The sequence below is a fragment of the Haliotis rubra genome, unplaced genomic scaffold, assembly GCF_003918875.1.
Source record: "Haliotis rubra isolate DU_JTF1 unplaced genomic scaffold, ASM391887v1 Scf685, whole genome shotgun sequence".
Lineage (NCBI taxonomy): Eukaryota > Metazoa > Mollusca > Gastropoda > Lepetellida > Haliotidae > Haliotis > Haliotis rubra.
In genome coordinates, this window is record NW_025767396.1 from 97429 (window position 1) to 118492 (window position 21064).

At 39.5% G+C, this 21064-nt stretch overlaps 1 protein-coding gene across 1 annotated transcript; it reads right to left on the reverse strand.

The window, feature by feature from the left end:
• Positions 1 to 4545: 4545 nt before the first annotated feature.
• LOC124258173 (deoxyuridine 5'-triphosphate nucleotidohydrolase-like) lies at positions 4546 to 20471 on the reverse strand (the record flags this gene model as incomplete). Its single annotated transcript, XM_046692228.1, is given in 6 exon segments — positions 4546 to 4699; positions 14151 to 14221; positions 15823 to 15897; positions 17626 to 17670; positions 20347 to 20359; positions 20361 to 20471. Coding segments are annotated over 6 exon segments (369 nt in total), but the record flags the coding sequence as incomplete, so codon positions are not given.
• Positions 20472 to 21064: the final 593 nt, after the last annotated feature.

A 21064-nucleotide genomic window follows, 5' to 3' on the forward strand; every position in this document is an offset into this window, starting at 1 on the left:
GATCTACACTACCAGTTGTCCGACATAGTTTGAGTGGCAGCTGCTGTCCTGTGTGATCTACACTACCACTTGTCCGACATGTTTTGAGTGGCAGCTGCTGTCCAGAGTGTGATCTAAACTACCAGTTGTCCGACATAGTTTGAGTGGTAGCTTCTGTCCAGAGTGTGATCTACACTACCAGTTGTCCGACATAGTTTGAGTGGCAGCTGCTGTCCAGAGCGTGATCTACACTACCAGTTGTCCGACATAGTTTGAGTGGCAGCTGCTGTCCAGACTGTGATCTACACTAGCAGTTATCCGACATATTTTGAGTGGCAGCTGCTGTCCAGAGTGTGATCTACACTACCAGTTGTCCGACATAGTTTGAGTGGCAGCTGCTGTCCTGTGTGATCTACACTACCACTTGTCCGACATAGTTTGAGTGGCAGCTGCTGTCCAGAGTGTGATCTAAACTACCAGTTGTCCGCCATAGTTTGAGTGGTAGCTTCTGTCCAGAGTGTGATCTACACTACCAGTTGTCCGACATTGTTTGAGTGGCAGCTGCTGTCCAGAGTGTGATCTACACTACCAGTTGTCGACATATTTTGAGTGGCAGCTGCTGTCCAGAGTGTGATCTACACTACCAGTTGTCCGACATAGTTTGAGTGGCACCTTCTGTCCAGAGTGTGATCTACACTACCAGTTGTCGGACATATTTTGAGTGGCAGCTGCTGTCCAGAGTGTGATCTACACTACCAGTTGTCCGACATAGTTTGAGTGGCACCTTCTGTCCAGAGCGTGATCTACACTACCAGTTGTCCCACATAGTTTGAGTGGCAGCTGCTGTCCAGAGTGTGATCTACACTACCAGTTATCCGACATATTTTGAGTGGCAGCTGCTGTCCAGAGTGTGATCTACACTACCAGTTGTCCGACATAGTTTGAGTGGCACCTTCTGTCCAGAGCGTGATCTACACTACCAGTTGTCCGACATATTTTGAGTGGCAGCTGCTGTCCTGTGTGATCTACACTACCAGTTGTCCGACATAGTTTGAGTGGTAGCTTCTGTCCAGAGCGTGATCTACACTACCAGTTGTCCGACATAGTTTGAGTGGCACCTTCTGTCCAGAGTGTGATCTACACTACCAGTTGTCCGACATATTTTGAGTGGCAGCTGCTGTCCAGAGTGTGATCTACACTACCAGTTGTCCGACATATTTTGAGTGGCAGCTGCTGTCCAGAGTGTGATCTACACTACCAGTTGTCCGACATATTTTGAGTGGTAGCTTCTGTCCAGAGCGTGATCTACACTACCAGTTGTCCGACATAGTTTGAGTGGCACCTTCTGTCCAGAGTGTGATCTACACTACCAGTTGTCCGACATATTTTGAGTGGCAGCTGCTGTCCAGAGTGTGATCTACACTACCAGTTGTCCGACATATTTTGAGTGGCAGCTGCTGTCCAGAGTGTGATCTACACTACCAGTTGTCCGACATATTTTGAGTGGCAGTTGCTGTCCAGAGTGTGATCTACACTACCAGTTGTCCGACATAGTTTGAGTGGCAGCTGCTGTCCAGAGTGTGATCTACACTACCAGTTGTCCGACATGTTTTGAGTGGCAGCAGCGGTGGCTGAGTGGGTTAGATCACTGACTTTGTGTGCTGGCAACTCTTGAGAGTGAAGGTTCGAATCCTGGGTGGGACTCAACCTGACAAAACTACTACTTGACTGAGAAAGTGTAAACCAAATTTAACATCGTCATTGTGTGGTGGGTAGCCAAGTGGTTAATGCATTTGCTCATGACGTCAAAGAGTGGGGTTCGATTCACACATGGGTACAACATATGAAGACCATATCTTAAATCTTCTTGCTGAAGGACCTGTGAAGAATGATGTCAGCATGAGATGAGAATAACTACTTGCAGTGGGGTTGAGCAAAATTTCAGCAACATTACATCTATGTGAGTGAGTGAGTTTAGTTTTACGCTGCACTCAGCAATATTCCAGCTATATGGTGGCGGTCTGTAAATAATCGAGTTTGGACCAGACAATCCAGTGATCAACAGCATGAGCATCGATCTGCGCAATTGGGAACCGATGACATGTGTCAACCAAATCAGCGAGCCTGACTACCCAATCCCATTAGTTGCCTCTTACGACAAGCATAGTCGCCTTGTACGGCAAGCATGGGTTGCTGAAGACCTATTCTACCCCGGATCGTCAAGGGCCTTACATCTATATGTGTGTGTGTGTCTTCATGTTGATGAGGGTACGCTTTAACCACCACCCCGAATATTGGTGATAAATGTTGAGATATTGGTTTCGGTTTAATCAATAAGAACGATCAGAAAAAGGTTGGAACTGGAAATGTTACCCGCCAAAGAGAGTCTGAATTTCCGGGGGCGGTGGGGTAACCCAGTGATTAAAGCGTTCGCTCGTCACGCCGAAGACCCGGGTTCGATTCCCAAAATGGGTACAATATGTGAAACCCATTTCTTGTGTCCCCCGCCGCAATATTGCTGGAATATTGCTTGAATATATTCAAGTTTTATGTCAGCTGTAAACTGAAACTTAATTAACTTTTAGCTGATGGTTAAGATGGTTATTTGTGTTTGTCTGATGTCTAACGTAGGTCACACATGATATTTTCACATGGCACTTTCCATCTTATGGTGAGATAAGCAAAGGAAAGGGGGAGGGTGGAAATCGGGAAATTCAGTGTTAGTGTGAGTGAGTATGGTTTTACGCTGCTTTTAGCAATTTTCCAGCAATATCACAGCGGGGGACACCAGAAATGGGCTTTACACATTGTACCTATGTGGGGATCCGAACCCAGGCCTTCGGCGTGACGAGCGAACCCTTTAACCACTAGACTAACACACCGCCCCTGTAGAGCTAAGATGGCTTTGTAGGAGCGAACCCAGGCTCCGAAGACACAGTGACAATGATATAGCTTTTGTGACAACTGGAACCCACGAAAAGGTGAGGTGAGGTGAAATTGGGTTGAACGTCGTGCTTGAGAATATTTCGCTCACATGACGACGTGCAACTATAAAGTCATTTGCAAACTATAAATGACAACTAAAAAGTCATTTGCATATTTTCCGGAAGTGACGTATTGTGTACCTTCACCTGCAAATACAGCACACGGCTCGCTTTTTAAAAAGCGGAAAAAATTATTGTTATCGTGTATCCAAATGAATAGAAGTCTCAGATGTTTTGGTTAAAATGATATTACTGATCTCAATTCCGAATTTCCTAAATAGTTTTTAATATTTAAACTAGTTTAGATTGTCCTAAGTAAACGTTTGACAATGGTTTGTATATTGTGATCGTGTTGAACGAGGTGGGACTATGTGCGACAGAATTGAAGAAAAAACATCAGTCAACCGAAAATATATATAAAAAGCCAAATGTCAATAAGTGTTCATAATCCCAATACCGATAACATTACCCATCGCTTTAATGGAGGGGTCCCATGATGCATGTCTCGGCTACACGTAGCCGATGCCATGATCTGATATGACCCTGCATCATGTCTTGACTGTATAAGAACGCACGCTTCTCTCAGCTAGGCTACCCGAACTGTACATAGTGTCTTGATTTCGGCATTACACAGCTACGGAATCTTACCTGTTCACCTCACTTATTTTCGCGTATTTGTAATCGTAAAAGTAACCTATGAATTCAGTACTGAATCCGAAATAAAGACACTGTCAGTCTTAGTTGACATCACGTGCTAATCAAAGTTAGTGATAAATCAAAATGCAGCGCCGTTTCTTTGACTTTTGACGACAGCTCATGCTGTTGACGTGTCGATATTGGATCTCTGAGAATACATGTCAGCTTGTGCTCGCATTAGCCGTGTATGCTGTTTTACAGAATACCCTGCAAGCGTGCGCGACACTGTTTCAGCCAATCAAATGGAGCCTGAAGCCCTCATGTGTGAGGTGTTATCGGAAGCGCCCAGTTTCATCGGCATGCACATGGATTTTGTAAACACATCCCAAAACGTTTTTTTATGTGTGAATTAAGGCTATGATACATATCTTTGTGAATATCTTAACTGGTATCAGCGTGCATTATTTCATTTTCAAGACGATTATAGAAAACAGACCTGTAAACCTGGCCTGTGTCATTGGAACCAATATCGATCGTATTGACGGTTCACATATATACGGCATATACACGGCTGATGCAGCCTGTTTGCTGATCCTTTTTCCTTTTGTAATTTATTAATGTTTAATGTATATTACATGTCTTTGTGGAAATAAAATACTGTTTAAATCAAATCTACAAATTATCATCATCATCATCATCTTTGAAAGAAATGTGTATCATGACGTCGGCGATTTGATTAACAAGCATCATCCTGGAAGATACTACCCCATTCCTCTTGCCCCTACAGTGTGCACAGTACTAGTATATTAAAGGTAAGAATACTATGTTGTTTCACGTACCCTGTACCTATACAGGTAACTTCGGCCAGACGCAGAAATATATACACATGCATAAATACGTTTTCTGCAGCAAAACTAACGACACACATTATCAGATGAACTTCAGGTAAAATTTGATACTTTTTTTATTTACATATACATGTATTCTATGTATTTGAGTGAAACAGAAAGGTTTTCATTCCTGGACGCCAGCTTGGACAGTACAAGTCAACCAACCGTGGGGTACAGTCCTGCATGTTGGGTTGGACAGCCTGGAGTCATCTGCAGAATGAAGAAATATATTTATTCCAGGAAGCATTGCATTATTTGTTATAAAAACGAAAATGTATAAACCCTTCACTGAATGTTTTGTATGTATTTGGTATAATTGTGAAAATGCATATTTAAAATTCTTCAGTACGGCGACTTGTATTAGTCTTCGCACATATTTTGACAGAATGCAACACAATTAAATTTCAGTTAGATTACGCAATTCGTTCTATCACACACGTGACACTGTTTTCCTGCGATGATTAAGCCGGAATAAAGACAAGGCCGAACGCGGTCAGGCATAGTTTATGACTGCAGTTGGATATCGCTGAATATACAGGTGGGAGACTGGAGACCTGCAACAGGTGTGATGCAATACAGCACGTTATTTCGGGGTATATACATATAATGGGCTTGCAGACAGCTTAGCCGGCTGACAGTCTGGTGGACACGGCGATTGTGCAATTTCCTGCATACGGTGCTTTTATGGTCCGTGGTGTAATATTTTATTATCGCTTAAAAACACATAATTAAATGCTAATTATTCCATTTCGTGTTTGTGTTTGGATAAACTGTGAAAGGACACAGAAATGTTTATTCAGTTGTGACAAATATTCAGTTGACATGGAGCTGGGCAAAATCTGCTCATGGAAATGGCATCTTTTGCCAATTGAACCGATCACGTGATGACGATCTCTTCATCGTCAGATATATCGCCATGATCGGTACCCTCATGATTAATTCAGCAACTCACTGAAATATTGAAGAGTTTACATATTCATGAGTGAAAAAAAGAGTAAAATTGTTTGGTATGATTACATACTCAAAATATTGTCTGTAAAACAACTGATAGACGACTTTTAAACCGATATATTATGGATATTGTTATTGTGTTTTGCATATATAGTGTTATATTTTGGTAAGGAGGAGCTATTCTTGTACTTCGAAGACTAATCTTCGAAGGGTATTTGAAGATGCTGTGCGTCCTTGTGAACATCATCGGCTTTTCTCTCTTTTAGTTTAAACATATTTTATTTCGGAATACAAGAAATGAGGATCGATGAACAAGCCACGGGCTTATGCAAACACCTATCCCGTACAACACAGAGAAAAAAATATAATTTTGGTGACATCATAAAATAATCATTTGAGTGTAGTTGGTAGAGTGTAATCAATATAGCAATTACAATGTCGTATGTTCTCTCTTTTATTTTGGTAGATGCATTGCACATATACGTACATCTGTTAAATGTCGCTTTTTTGTTGTGTTATATGTATTTCTATACTAAATGTGTTTATGATGACAATGATATAAAACATTAGGAAATAGATAATGTAGTCCACCAGTGTTGCATCTAGGATTTAACCATAGTGGGTCAAAGTGGCCCACTGTTTTAAAATCAGTGGGTCACTCATGTATTGACAGTGGGCCACTGTTCTGTGAGTCACTCCTCACTGTTACGATCTTATAAAGACAATAAACAATATCATGTCTTTTGAAATGTCTTCTTATTAACTTCAATGGTGTACAGCAATACTTGGAATAAAGACTAGATGAGACATCTCACCTATAACTCAGCCGTCTAAGCTTTGAAGATTCTCCTGTCCACTTTCTCCTTCCACTTCTCCAAAGCTCGCACATAGTCAAACTCATCTACCTCCTTGCCCTCTAGTTTTATCAACATCAGTGTGTTCAGCCTCTCAGCACACAGTCTGTTTCTTGCAGGGTTGTGGATGTTGTTCTGGCAGCTGAAGCCACGTTCACAATCAGCTGTTTGCAAGGGCATTACAAGAGCAAGCCTAGCTAGGGTCAGGAGGTTGGGAAACATGGACTTGTGATGTGCACATATCTCAGTCCAAAGTTTACTGAATTGTCCCTTGCATACCTTTCCTTCAGAACAACTCTCTTCAAAATGTCCCACTGACACAGAGTTCCAATTTTGGCAATTTTGGCCTTGCTAACATATTCTCCATTCCCTGTCCGATCAGAACCATAAAAGTTAGTCAGAATTTCCATTTCCTCCTTTTCATAGTTGACAAGATCCTCTTCAGACAGCATGCTTATACTCCTTAGTCCTATGACACTAAAAGCAGTAGAGACACTGACTGATTCTTTAGGAAACCTCTTTTCAACTCTGTCTTGAAGAAACATTCAAAATTTTGTCCCTGATTTCCTCTGATTTCTTTGCTTGGTAATTATGTAACTTCTCTCCCAGTACTTAGCTATCACATTGTCATTTCTTTTTAAGAATCATTTTATCTTTGAGCAGTAGCTGATAGTGGCTTTGCCACTGAGTGCACATTTCAAACAAGACAGACATCCCCAACTGCAGGCTGCACACATGAAACATCAAGATCTACTTTTTGGAATACCAAACTCAATTCAGTAAACCTGGGGATCACATCCATCATCACATGGAGCATGAAAATGAACTTGTAATCTGTGAGATTGGCTAGTTGTTCCTCTTCCTTTGAGCTCTTCTTGTCAATCTTTTTGAAATATCTCACTAGAGACCTCCATGTCTTGTACACAGTGAAAAGTGCATTGTACATAGCAAACCACCTGATCTCGTGGACTTCCTTTACTTTTATTTGGGGGTCATCCAATAATTCTGTACCTCGGCAAGTTCTGCAACTCTGCATGCTGATTTCTTAAAATAATAAAATAAGTCTGTAAGAGTTTTCTGAAACACTTTCCCAACATACTCCACTTCGTCAGCTGCCTTTGATGTGCACAAGTTTAGTCTGTGTGCCACACAATGAATATTTACAACATGGGGACTATCATCCTGCAGGAGTTTGGCCACTCCAGATTTCCTACCAGTCATCACTGACGCTCCGTCTGTGCCAAGTGCAATGATGTCACTCATTTCAATTCCTCTTGACTGCATAAATTCTTTCATGTGTTTGTAAATGACTTGTGCAGTTGCTCATGAACCCTTTAGTTCAATGTTTCCAAGAAAAATAGTTTCTTGTTGCATGTTTTCAAACACCATTCTTCCATAGATAACAAGCTTTTTTGTCACATTAATGTCTGTACTCTCATCTGTCAAAACAGATTTAAACACTGATGACCTAAGTTTCATGTCAATATCTTCTGTGATTACATCCACAAATGCATCCTGAAATTCATCAGCAGTTTCCCTTGAAGTATATGTTGCATTTTTACCAACACCTAATGACAAAATATCTTCACATCCTTGAAGTTTACACAATGATACAAGAGAAGGGTACTTGGAACTTGCAACACCTTCCTTACACAGCCAATATGCACAACGCATTGCGGCAACGATACTTCCTGATTTTCGAGAAATTGCCGTTTCTGTCGCTGTAATAAAGTCATTTCGTTGAAGCAAGTTCTTTTCGGAAGTCTTATGGTCAAGTAATTTCTCATGTCTAGTCAAAGTCGACGATCTATACTTCTTGCAAGATGTCGTCAGTGTATTACGAAAGTTACAGCTTTTACAAAGTTTGCAACTCATTATTCCACTTGCCTCATCATACTCAAGCCAATCATATTTCTTTAGCCACTTGTTCCGAAATTTGTGCACAAATTTTCGTTTTCCGGTCTGTGGAAGATTTTCTTCGCAACTGTCACTTTCGTCAGAATTAACATTGAGTTCATCACTATCACGCACGTGGTCGCCATTATCGGGAATTTCTGCACCGGAAACATTTGAATTAACTTCACAAGCACCAGGGAGACTATATAAGGGGGAGTGGTCACTCCTCGGAAAGCTCCTAAGCTATGTCTCGGCTCGTCACGTGACCAATGTAGCTAATATGGCGGCAGCGTAGTTTTTAAGATTGAGCCCGGTTTATTTTCAACAGCTGATTACATACGCTGAGTGTTGTGACAACTGAAAACCTACATGTAGAAGATAAGTTACCTATGCTGACACTTCATTTTAAGTCAAATAATTGTTATTAGTGTCAGTATTAGTACAGTAGATTTGTAGTAAAGTTTCAAGTCGGCATGTCGAGCTCACTGGCTTCAATTCTCAGTACACAGCGAAGAAAGACTAAATTATATCGCTAAAAACTTCTTTCACATATTCGTTTAATTTTTAGAAGGGAAATATAGCTTTAGTTGAAAGGTGTTTGCAAGTGATAGTGATAGTTTTATAACTAAAAACATTTGTTAGGGTGTATTTGAGGTGTGTGGAAAATATGACATATCGCCGATCTGCCATTGAAATACTACGGGGCGTTGTTTGAGTGTTTCTAGTTATTGTTCTAAAACATCTTTCACATACACCTTTAATTTTTATGAGGAGAATATACCATCAGGTGAAAGGTGTTTGCAAGTAATAGTGATAGTTTTATAATTTAAATTTTTTTGTTAGGGTGTATTTGAGATGTGTGAAAAATTTGACATATCGCCGATCTGTTCTGATACGTCATTGATGCTTGTGATGCTTGAGTGTTATAGTTCTAAAACTTGTTTCTTTCATGTTGATCTTAGTTTGTGACAAAACTGATAAGTGTGTACAACGCTTTGTGATAGTTCTTAACTTTCTGTTTTTGAGGGGTCTGTGACAGTGTCAGTTAACATTCTGTCAATGTCCATGCCATTCCACACATGCAATAAGATATCTGAATTAGTTACTAATGTAAAAAATGTCTCAAAGTAGATTTTTAGAAAAAAGGACAGCTGATGTTAACACATGTGTTCTACCGATAGTTTTGCGTTCTTTAAGATGTTAGGGGAGGAATGGTTGTGGTGTATCATTTATTCTTTCATTCATTCACATATGTATTTCTTTCTTTTGTTCTTTTTCTTTATTTCTTTCATTCATTCACATATAATTCTTGCTCTTAATTCATTCATTCGTTCATTGTAAAATTCCGACTGATACAATACACTGGCTGAAGTACTGTTAAACGCAGCCGAAGTTGCGCTGGGAACGAACCAAGTCGCTGTGTGCGTTGGAGCATGACGAGGCACACGTTAATTAGTACAAATGGTAAAGAAAGCAAGCGAGTGACCTATCCCTGTTGTAGAGTATCCCTGCTAGCACCTGCCGTTTCGTGAAAAAAGTCTGTGATTCGTCTTTTCTTCTTATTTGACGACATGTCTTTATCAACGTGATAATATGACTCAACTTTACCGAACTTGACCGCTGCCGTTACTTCGCTCGCCGATCTGGCCTCATTCACCATTTCCAAGAAAATTACGAGGTACGACGGAAATAGGCGAACAATTACGATCAATTCTGTATGGGATCTAGTAACAAACCTGTCTATCCGAGTTCCTAACATATACCGAAATGATTCCGAATGGTAAACATTAAATTTGACCAATGAAAAAATCACTTGGAAATCACTGCGATATCCAGACGTGTCCGGGCATGTTCTTGGAAAAGTGCTATTTATAGCTTGGTATTTCCAATATAGGGAGCAATGGCAAGTAACAGTTTTTAATTCATGTAGTTTCGCTACGCGTTAGCAACGAATATATGCGTGAAAATAATAACTCGCACGTACTATGTAGCGCACACATGAAATATCACTGCGTCATTACGCAAAAACGCGCTCTAGATGCAACACTGGTCCACTGAATTTTTACTTACCACTTGTTGTATCACTTGATTGAGCCAGCATATTGCGCACCGGGTAAGCCGGTGCCACGCGATCTATTTGCACACGCTTGCTCTCTTGTACGCGAAGAGCTGTCAGTTCAAATGGATATGTTTCAACACGATGGCACACCCATGCGCGATCGTGTACGTGAAAAAGGACTTACACGAGGCAAATCTCCATTGAATGAGCTTTCAGAATATTAAAATCATATTTCTGTGAAATTGGCACATAGGTCAAAATTGTCTTAAAAAACTGACTACTTTTGCTCGTGATTCTGAGAGGCGTCTCTCGTACGCGTAACGGATCTGTGAGGAAGGTTTGTTTGTCTGTGAGGAGCAGTGGGAGGAAAGTAGACATGATTCAACACGATGGCACACCTATGTGCGTTCTTGTACATGGAAAAGTACTTACATGGGGTAAATCTCCATTGAATGAGCTTTCAGAAAATATTAAAATCATATTTCTGTGAAATTGGCACGTAGGTCAAAATTGTCGTAAAAAACTGGCTACTTTTGCTCGTGATTCTGAGAGGCGTCTCTCGTACACGTAACGGATCTGTGAGGACAGTTTGTTTGTCTATGACGAGCAGTGGGAGGAAAGTAGACATGTTTCAACGCGAGTTCGTGTACATGAAAAAGTTTTTACACGAGGCAAATCTCCATTGAATGAGCTTTCAGAATATATTAAAATCATATTTCTGTGAAATTGGCACATAGATCAAAATTGTCCTCAAAAATTGACTTCTTTTGCTCGTGATTCTGAGAGGCGTCTCTCGTACGCGTAACGGATCTGTGAGGAAGGTTTGTTTGTCTGTGAGGAGCAGTGGGAGGAGAGTAGACATGTTTCAACACGATGGCACACCTATGTGCATTCATGTACATGAAAAAGTACTTACATGAGGCAAATCTCCATTGAATGAGCTTTCAGAAAATATTAAAATCATATTTCTGTGAAATTGGCACATAGGTCAAAATTGTTGTCAAAAACTGACTACTTCTGCTTATACTTAGCTCAATTTCCTTAAAAAATGTCTGGTATATTAAATATATATTTCAAAGCTCAATGAAGTATGTACTTCTCGATGTCAACGTATGGTCGGGTTTGATTTTTTGGTTTTTTATAAATTGTACTTAGAGACGTTTGTGTGCTACTGGTTGAAATATGTGGTCCATCAACAGGTAGTCAACGCCTACGAGCAACCCTCTCCCAAACAGTTGTGCACTTGCTTCTGCAAGGCGTCTCTCGTACGCGTAACGGGTCTGCACGGACGATATGTTTGTCTATGTCGAGCTGTGGGAGGAAAGTACATGTTTCAACGCGATGGCACACCTATGTGCGTTTGTGTGCATGAAAAACTATTTACATGAGGTAAATCTCCCTTGAACGAGCTTTCAGAAAATATTAAAATCACGTTTCTGTGAAATTGGCACATGGGTGAAAATTGTCGTAAAAAACCGACCAATATAACAGCAAACTAAAAACTTACGCCGGCGCATTGTTTTTACACCGGTAGAAGTGACCACCTCTCTTAGTCCTTTTTCCAATGATTATACTTCCACCAAATAATATAGTCCGTATGAAAAAAAAAATTTATTCGTAAATGTGTATTAATTTATTATATCCTCTTTGTTGTAACGCAATAAAAATATCCCCATATATAGTACATACGCTTCTGACAGTCCAAGTCATAAGACGAATGTTTTGATAGAGCAATTTAGTCAGGCATCAGTTACCTCCCCTTAATGACTCGCTTCCCCAGTCACTTCTACGCGAGACGGTTCGCGCAGTTTTTAAGAAAGTAAACATGTTTCAACACAATAACTAACGGGTGTGCGTTGGTGTGCCTCGAAAGCTGCATATATATTTTGAATCTGCGATGAATGAGCTTTCAGAAAATACTAAATGTAAGTTTCTGAAAAATATGCACATAGGTGAAATTCGCTGTTCAATATTGTCAAATTTTGCACATTTTTGTCAAAATTTGACAATCTAATGTTTACTTTACACGTTTTCATTCATGTCAATCAATAACTTGAACACCTATTAATGACTGTAGCAAATTTTGTTTAATTATTTTCATAAATAACACTTTTAGACACGTTTTTGTGTGACATGCAGAACTTCCCTGTCTGTGATCAGGCAGTCACGCGAATGAGTGACCCCCTCTCAGGTAGTCACTTGTACGCGTAACGGGGGACCGTCTCGCGTTCACGTTACGTCCTCTACTGATTATGTAACAGATGTTATATTTGGGATGACACTTTCCCATAAAAGTACAAACCTGACCCTCTCAGTCAGGCACCTAATCGCCAGCACACAAAGTCAGTAGTTGAACCCGCCAGCTTCTGAGTGGCTGAATAGGTTCGACGGGATAGTGTAATCCCAAATATAACCTGTTACAATTGAACACTTTCTAAATGGCATTATGCATTCATAAAGGCATTGTTTGAAAGGCACAATGTCACACCACATTTATATACATAATGCATTTCTCTCAATATTACTAAAGCCTAAAAAAAAAGCTTGTGGTTCCGATTTCCCGACCGACCCTAAATATTCCCGCCGAGCCTAACAATTTTACTCACCACACAATAAATTAAATTTATTTTCTGACACATGACTATGATGAGTAATGTAAAAATATTTTGCAAAAAAACCCAACAAACCCCTACCTACCTACCCTAGTTCTGAAATGTAGGAAATCGGAACCATAACATTTATTTTGTTTGGCCTAACTATCAGCCCTCAGGGAAGCTACCATATAATTTATTCCAACATTATTTTTTTTTTTACACATTTAGATTACAATGTCAAAATTTGTTTGAATGAATTAATGCAAAGTGGCATTAAATTGACACTCTCGCCCTTGTCGGACAAACATTATTTCAACCCCATAGTTATGTCCCTTGGAGCACTTTATAGGCCAAACAAAAAATATGTTGTGGTTCCGATTACACCTCTTTAAAATTAAGGGTAGATAGGTAGGATTTTGTTTTCTTTTTCTTTTCTTTTTTAGAAGTAAAGTACAAACTAGTATAATTCAATGTATAATTGTTTATGCAATCAAGGTTTAGGCCATCATGTTGACTTTCTCTATCCGTAGGTACAAAAAAACAAAACCAATGGTATCTGAAAGCTCATTTCATTCATACCGCTTTAAAAAAATAGGGTCGGCACCAGAATTCTAGGGTCGGTCGGGTAAACGGAACCACAAGATTTTTTTTTAGGCTTTAGGAATATCCAGGGGTGGAAATAACCCATTGCACGACGTCTGAGTCCAGTGTTTTTTTCTGTCGGGCAAGCAAATTTGTATATCACACTGTACCGGTGTCCAGTTGACTTTCCAATATTAATAACGTTGTTTATTTTAAAAAATCAACAAGAAAACGACCGGTATAGTGGAAAAATGATCAGGGCAAATGATTTTACATGTGCCACTGTTCCGGAGTACACTAGCAATTTTAAAGTTGTTTCCACCCCTGATATCCTACGCACCTGTGATTGAAACCAGTTCGGCAAACGCAGACAACACGTTTTCATTCCATACATGGCAAGTGATGTCTGATTGGAAGCTGTTCACCTCGAAGTTTCAATTATCGATTTCAGGCAAGTCGCAAGGGATAAGGTTTTTTTTTATTGCATCAACAGGAAGCTAAGGTGAGCGGATATGCCCCAATGTATATGATATAGGCCAAAATATTGTCGAAAATGTGCAACATTGTGCCTTTAACTAAACTCATGTCATGATAGGGGGCTGGTGCTAATTTCCATCTGTAAAAGTTATTTGGGTGCCACATATTTTCAAATGAACTACGACATCTTTTGAAAGTAGGTTAGAGGTTGAGAATAAAGCTGACAGAATATAAAGTACGGAACATACCTTTAATTCTTGTAGTTTAGGAATGTATATTCTCTCACAGATGAGCTGTGCAATACAATCACCACAGTTCACTGAAAACAAGGACATTATTGTCAGTCCAAATAAGACCCAAAATATTGTACCATGACTCTAGCTTTCAAGAGGTCGCCCTGACTGTCTGTTTGAAACTTGCATATCGCCTTACTGTGAAGTTAAACTTGAGGTGCATGTCGCCTTTCTGTTAAGTTAAACTTGGGGTGCATGTCGCCTTACTGTTAAGTTAAGCTTGAGGTGCATGTCGCCTTACTGTTAAGTTAAACTTGAGGTGCATGTCGCCTTACTGTTAAGTTAAGCTTGAGGTGCATGTCGCCTTACTGTTAAGTTAAGCTTGAGGTGCATGTCGCCTTACTGTTAAGTTAAACTTCAGGTGCATGTCGCCTTACTGTTAAGTTAAGCTTGAGGTGCATGTCGCCTTACTGTTAACTTAAACTTGAGGTGCATGTCGCCCTGATTGTTAAGTTAAGTGCATGGACAGACAGAGTCCAAAATAATACACACATTTGTAACTTTTAGAGCACATTTTGTTGCTATGGAAATCCAGAGCAGATAATTCAAATGGAGCCAACTCTGGATGATCCAATACATTGTAGAATCTGAACCATATCGCGATATTCAACTTGGTGCTGGTCGCCCTGACTTGTCTAGTTAACATATGAGATGCAAAAACTAAATTTTGAAAAGTTTTGAAATTTTGAAAATTTCCCTTGCACTACTTAAAAATTATGATTAGATATGGGTCATGAGAAATATTGCAATGTTGTTTTTTCCCCCGTGTTTTGAAATACTGCGTAAAAATACACAGATTTCATCAATATTTGAACAATTTATCATAAAAATCATTTTGTAGTGTTAGTTGACTGTAATACCACACACAAGTTTAACATATTTCCTTTATAACGCCGACCCCAAGGCAGGGAAACAACTAGAGGTGTGACGATACAGAAATTTCACGATACGATACGCATCGCGATATCTTGGAACAATACGATTCGATGCAAATTACGATATGCTTTTTTAAAGTTATTTTCTTTAAAAAATCATATTTTAATGGCAAGAAATTTTGACATAACCATCAATATCAAATGAAAATTAACAATTTTAAGGTCAATGATACATATCACGATATGAACAAAGGTATCAATATATTTATCGTCAGATAAAGTATTACAATTATCGATACTACGATATATCGTCACAGCTCTAGAAACAACCCAATCTTCTAACACCTGTTGGTATGACATTGGATTCAACCACAGACTTCATACTCTCTGAGCATACACTTAGTCCACTGGACCAATGAGGCGGTTGGATCAGGTCTGGATGCAGGCATAGGACAGCGGAACAAAGACTCCACCTTAACATTTGTTACCAGTAAATTATCGATATTTGACGTAATGATTGATTGTGTAACGCCGCCCTCAGCAGTATTCCAGCTACATGGCAGAGGTCTGTAAACAATCAAGTCTGACCAGACAATCCAGTGATCAACAGTATGAGCATCGATCCACATAATTTAGATACAATGTCAACCAAGTCAACCACCCGATCCTATTAGTCACCCTTTACAAGCATGGGTTGCTGAAGACAATTCTAACCTGGAATTTCATGGGTCTTTTTTAGAAATTTGTCTCACCTTTGAAATCTTGTTTGCCAAAGTTGAACATGACAACACCAACATTCCCTCTGTAGTCCTGGTCTATAACACCAGCTGTAACATATAACGCAACCAAATATAACACTTTGTATCAGAATCAGGGGTAGAAATAACTTTTAAATTGCTAGTGTACTCCTGTACAGTGGCACATGTAAAATCACTTGCCCTGAAAATTTTCCCGCTATACCGGCCGATCTTCTTGGTGATTTTTTAAATAAACAACATAATTAACATTGGAATGTCAACTGGACACTGGTACAGCATGATATACAAATTTGCTTGCCCGACAGAAAAAAAACACTGGACTCGGGCAATGGGTTATTCCACCCCTGAGAATCTGTAGTTAAACAAGAAGCATTTGTAGGGAACCTTTAGTGCAGACTGAATAATTTGGCAGCTGTGATTGGATGATTTGTGAGATTTTGTGCCTTTTTCTAAAAACTTGTACAGCCATCGAGTAACTAAAACTGACCATGTATTTCAACATTTAGTCCTGTTTTCAAACACTGACTAGTGCTGAAATGGACTGCAGTTAATATCAAGCTGTTTATGGATTAATTGAGGGGGCAGATGTCTCTGCTGTGGCTTGTGTAGAGCTGTTGCCTCTTTGAGTGAGTTTCGAGTCTGGACCAAACAATCCAGTGATCAACATCATGAGCACCGACCTTTGCAATAGGAACAGGTTAGGCTCATTTTCAGTGTTTATTGTCACTTTAAGGCCAGACTATATACACATACTATATGTAGAAGCTGTTGACAGTTAATCTTTTAAATAATAAAACCACTATAGAAGCCAAAGATAACATTTATGGCTCTTAGGGGTGGAAATAACCCATTGCCCGACGTCCGAGTCCAGTGTTTTTTTCTGTCGGGCAAGCAAATTTGTATTTCACACCGTACCGGTGTCCAGTTGATATTCCAATGTTAATTATGTTGTTTATTTAAAAAATCAACAAGAAAATGGCCGGTATAGTGGAAAATTATCAGGGCAAGAGATTTTACATGTGCCACTGTACCGGAGTACACTAGCAATTTTAAAGTTATTTCCACCCCTGGCTCTGTATGACCTATATACTACTACTGAAATATTTTGAGGCTGTTAACATGCTTTAACAAACTGTATGAAAGGTGTATCGTGTAAGTGTTTGAAAATAAGCATGAATATGAACCCTGTTTATATTTGACAATTATATTGGGTCTTCCTGATTTGCCACCTCCTATTGTTTATTTAGGTTGTGCAGTCAGGTGTGGTAATTGATAGAACAATAGGATGAGGTGTGGGTCAGCTCAACATTTAGACATGTGGTGGCAATATATTTCTTTATTTCTTTGTCATTTCACATGAATATACATTCAATATGAAATATTCCACGCATATTTTTATAAACATCAACCATGACTGAATTACATGTTCATTACACTTAACAAGTCTTTGTAAACCTTAATCCCATTAATGTTGAACAATGCCAGTGATCTTGTAATTGCCCACCAGGAGTACTTGTAAGTTTTTTAACTACAAATGCAATTTATTATTTATCAATCAAAAGACGAAATAGTGACCTCTTAAATTCACCCTCCACTGTCTCCAGGAGATATTGTCAAAACAAATTTCCATTGAGTAGGAGAAAGGTGTACCTGGATATTTCAAACATTTATTTGCTTTACTGACAAACTGCAAACAACCATTATGGTGGGTGGTGGGTGGTGGGGAGGGGAGAGAAAGAGAGAGAGAGAGAGAAGAGAAAAAGAGAGAAAGAAAGTAGAAAAATCGAAAGATCTCACCTCCTACATCAATGAAGTGTTTGGTTGCCAAGCCGGATCGTGGAGCTGAAACATAGGCAAGGTTTTACACAGACTTTGAAAATTGGGAGTCATGGCGACTCACAGTATTTATTTTTGACAGTCATTTTCAATATTTGGTAGTCATGGAAATTTTAGTTTAATATTTAGTGCAATATTTCATTGTGTAAATCCAAACGCAAGAGTTGTGCCAAGATTTTGTTTTGTGTTGTATTGTCATTTATATTAGTCCATGCAGGTAGCACAAGCACTGTACGTCCCCATGGCCCCTAGTGTGGAGACAGTCATCTACTTATGGAATGTTTTTATATTGTATTGTCTTCGTAAATAAAATAGTTTTAAATTTCCGTGCTAGTTTTAGACACCATCTGTGACACTCTAGTTATTTTACAGTCCTTTGATGACTGATTATTTAACAATTAAAATTTATTGTCTATGTAAAACATTTCTTGTCACTATATGGCTGAAATATTGCGGAGGTGACGTTCAATTTTAACTCACTCACTCATATGATTAGTTTTTAATACAGTTTACAATAAAACGAAAGTTATCATTGTTTGCTTATAATATCGATCTTATTGAACTGTCATAAACAAATATTTCCATTGATTATAGATAGTCTTTAACTATGACAAATTTATGTAAAAAGTTAAATTTGGACAAGACAATCCACTGCTAGACATTGTCAGCCTTGGCTTCTGGGGACATAATCCCCCCGACATGGTATGAAACTGTGATAAAATAAAATATAAATTTAGAAAGTTATATGCCTTCCAGTTGAGTGAATATGACTGAAGGTTACATTATATTACTTTATAGAATGTGAAATCATACTGTGGATTAAAAGACTGTTCATTTACAGCCTTGACCTCCTAGTGAAAACCTTTGATCCCACAAGCCAGAATGTATATCAATATTGATGTCATTAACTGTGGTGGTGGTGGTGGAATTGGGTTTAACGTCGTGCTTGAGAATATTTCGCTCATATGACGACGTGCATGCATGTGTATGTGCGGCTGCTTGTACTAGCCCAGACTGAAGTTGGTTTTATAGTGCTAGCCCACTGAGATATCACGCCACAGTGAAGCATGAATACCCCACTCAGACACATTATACTGACTCTGAGCCGACCAGTCCTTGTTGTACCCATTAATGCCGAGCGCCAGGCAAGTACCATATTTTAACGTCTTTTGGTATGACGCGGTCGGGGATCGAACCCGTGGCCTTCCACTCTCCAGGCGGAGGTGCTCAAACCAAACAGAACTTAACTCACTCAACGTAAAAATGTTTTGGCAGGTTAAGGCTTAGGTCGTCAATGGCGAACGGGTACGACACAATCTTGTTTGCGATAAATAAATGTACGTAAACTCATTATGACAGTGAGGTGTAAGTGTCTCCGACTAGCGCGCTGACAGATGCCATCAGTTCAACATATTTTGATGCCGAGCGCCAGGCAGGGACCAACAAGTACCATATTTTAACGTATTTTGGTATGACGCGGTCGGGGATCGAACCCGCGACCTCCGCTCTCCAGGCGGACGCTCTAACCACGGAGGCTGTCAGTTATTTTAAGAGGTACGATAAAATAATCTTTCAGGTACCATGGTTTTAGCCCGGCACCAATGGACATCGGTCATACACTAAGAGAAAGTTGACATGATGGCCGCAAGGCTTGATTGAATAAACAATTATACATTGATAAATGTGTTATTAGTTCATAATTTACTTCTAAAAAAAAATGTAACAAAAATGTAGCAGATGCTGCCTCACGGCTCATTGTGTGTGTATATATAGAGATGTTGGGTTTTGTAAATACATGCTCATTTTTTGTGTATAACATTTTGCAATCAACAGACATCATAACATGTCATGTGTTCAAGTATCACACCTGCCTGTCTGTGTAATAACATGTGACAGAGACCGAACTCGGGCCATAAATCAATGCGTTTTGTTTATGGTGTATAGCCTGATTGGTGTTAAGTTCAAATTGCATGTGGTCAGTGATCGCAGTTGTGTATTAAATATTGTCATTAGCAGACAGGCAGGCAGGCAGACACACAGGTGTCAATAAAACAAGACATTGAGTTTTGTCTGTGACAACGACATATCTATATCACAGTTAGAAATTGTGTCAACGCTAAATAATGACATTGCTTTTAAGTATCGAACTGAGAAAGGGACTCGGTAAGAAGAACGTGTGGTGAAATAGACAAATGAAATTATATAAACAGTTTATTTACTGTCATAACGTATAAAAAGCTCGCGCCTGTGAGATATCAACAAAACATTAGAAAAATAGCTCACACCAAAGCCTTCACCGAGTATTCACCCGACAACCCGCTTCCAAGCTGCGCGAACCTATTTACTTGCGCACGTGCTATGAGCGCAGCCCAGCTGTTGAAACCCGTATTCCCCAGAAAAGTCTGGGGAAAATTAGTGAAACGTTTGAACTCCGATTTCGCGCGGGTTTTTTTTAATCGCGTTATTTTTCAACTTTATAAGTTGAATTTGCATTTTTGACGATTTGTTTCGCTATGTCCATACCGAAAGGTATCAGAATCTGCAAAGTTGTGTTTTACGTTGCATGTGACCTTTAACAAATTTCATAAATGACGCTAACCAATTATTTTCGATGATTGATCGGTTGTAATGAACCAATCATCAATTATGAAAGTTTAACCAATTCCCAACACTACTACATACCAACTCTGCCATAAGACCCCCTCAGGAACAGCTATCTGGATGTCTGTCTTGGCGATAATCTTGTCTCCCGCCGGGATCAAATAGTCATAGGCACTGAAAACAGACAGTGAGTGAGTGAGTTTGGTTTTACACCGTTTTTAGCAACATTCCAACAATATCACGGCAGGGAACACCAGAAATGGAAAACAGACAGGACACATTTAAATTGTTTTCTGTTGGTGCTCTGATGGGAAGTTGATGATGGGGAGGGCCTACAGATTAAACACCTCCAAATATATAATTATGTGGACTCAAGAGCCTTCATCAAACAAGGGGAGATAACACACATATATTCACTATTCTAACACACAAGAGCAGACATGGAAGGGAAATGATAGTGTCCGATAGAATTTAAATAAGTAAATATGTGCCTATATATCAGGGTGGATACAGCTTTTTCACCCGTTACATGGCAGTTTCAATGGTCATTTAATACATTTTCAGGACAAAAAAGGAGGTTACGCACACCTGCACACCCCCTCTGGATCCGCACATGTATAATATGTAGTGCACTGACGTTAATATAAAGTTAACCCATGAAGATCTGGGTTAGAATTGATCTTCAGTAACCCAAGCTTGTCATAAGAGGCGACTAACCGGATCAGGTTGTCAGACTCGCTGACTTGTCACCGGTTCCCAATTGCGTAGATCGATACTCATGCTGTTGATCACTGGATTG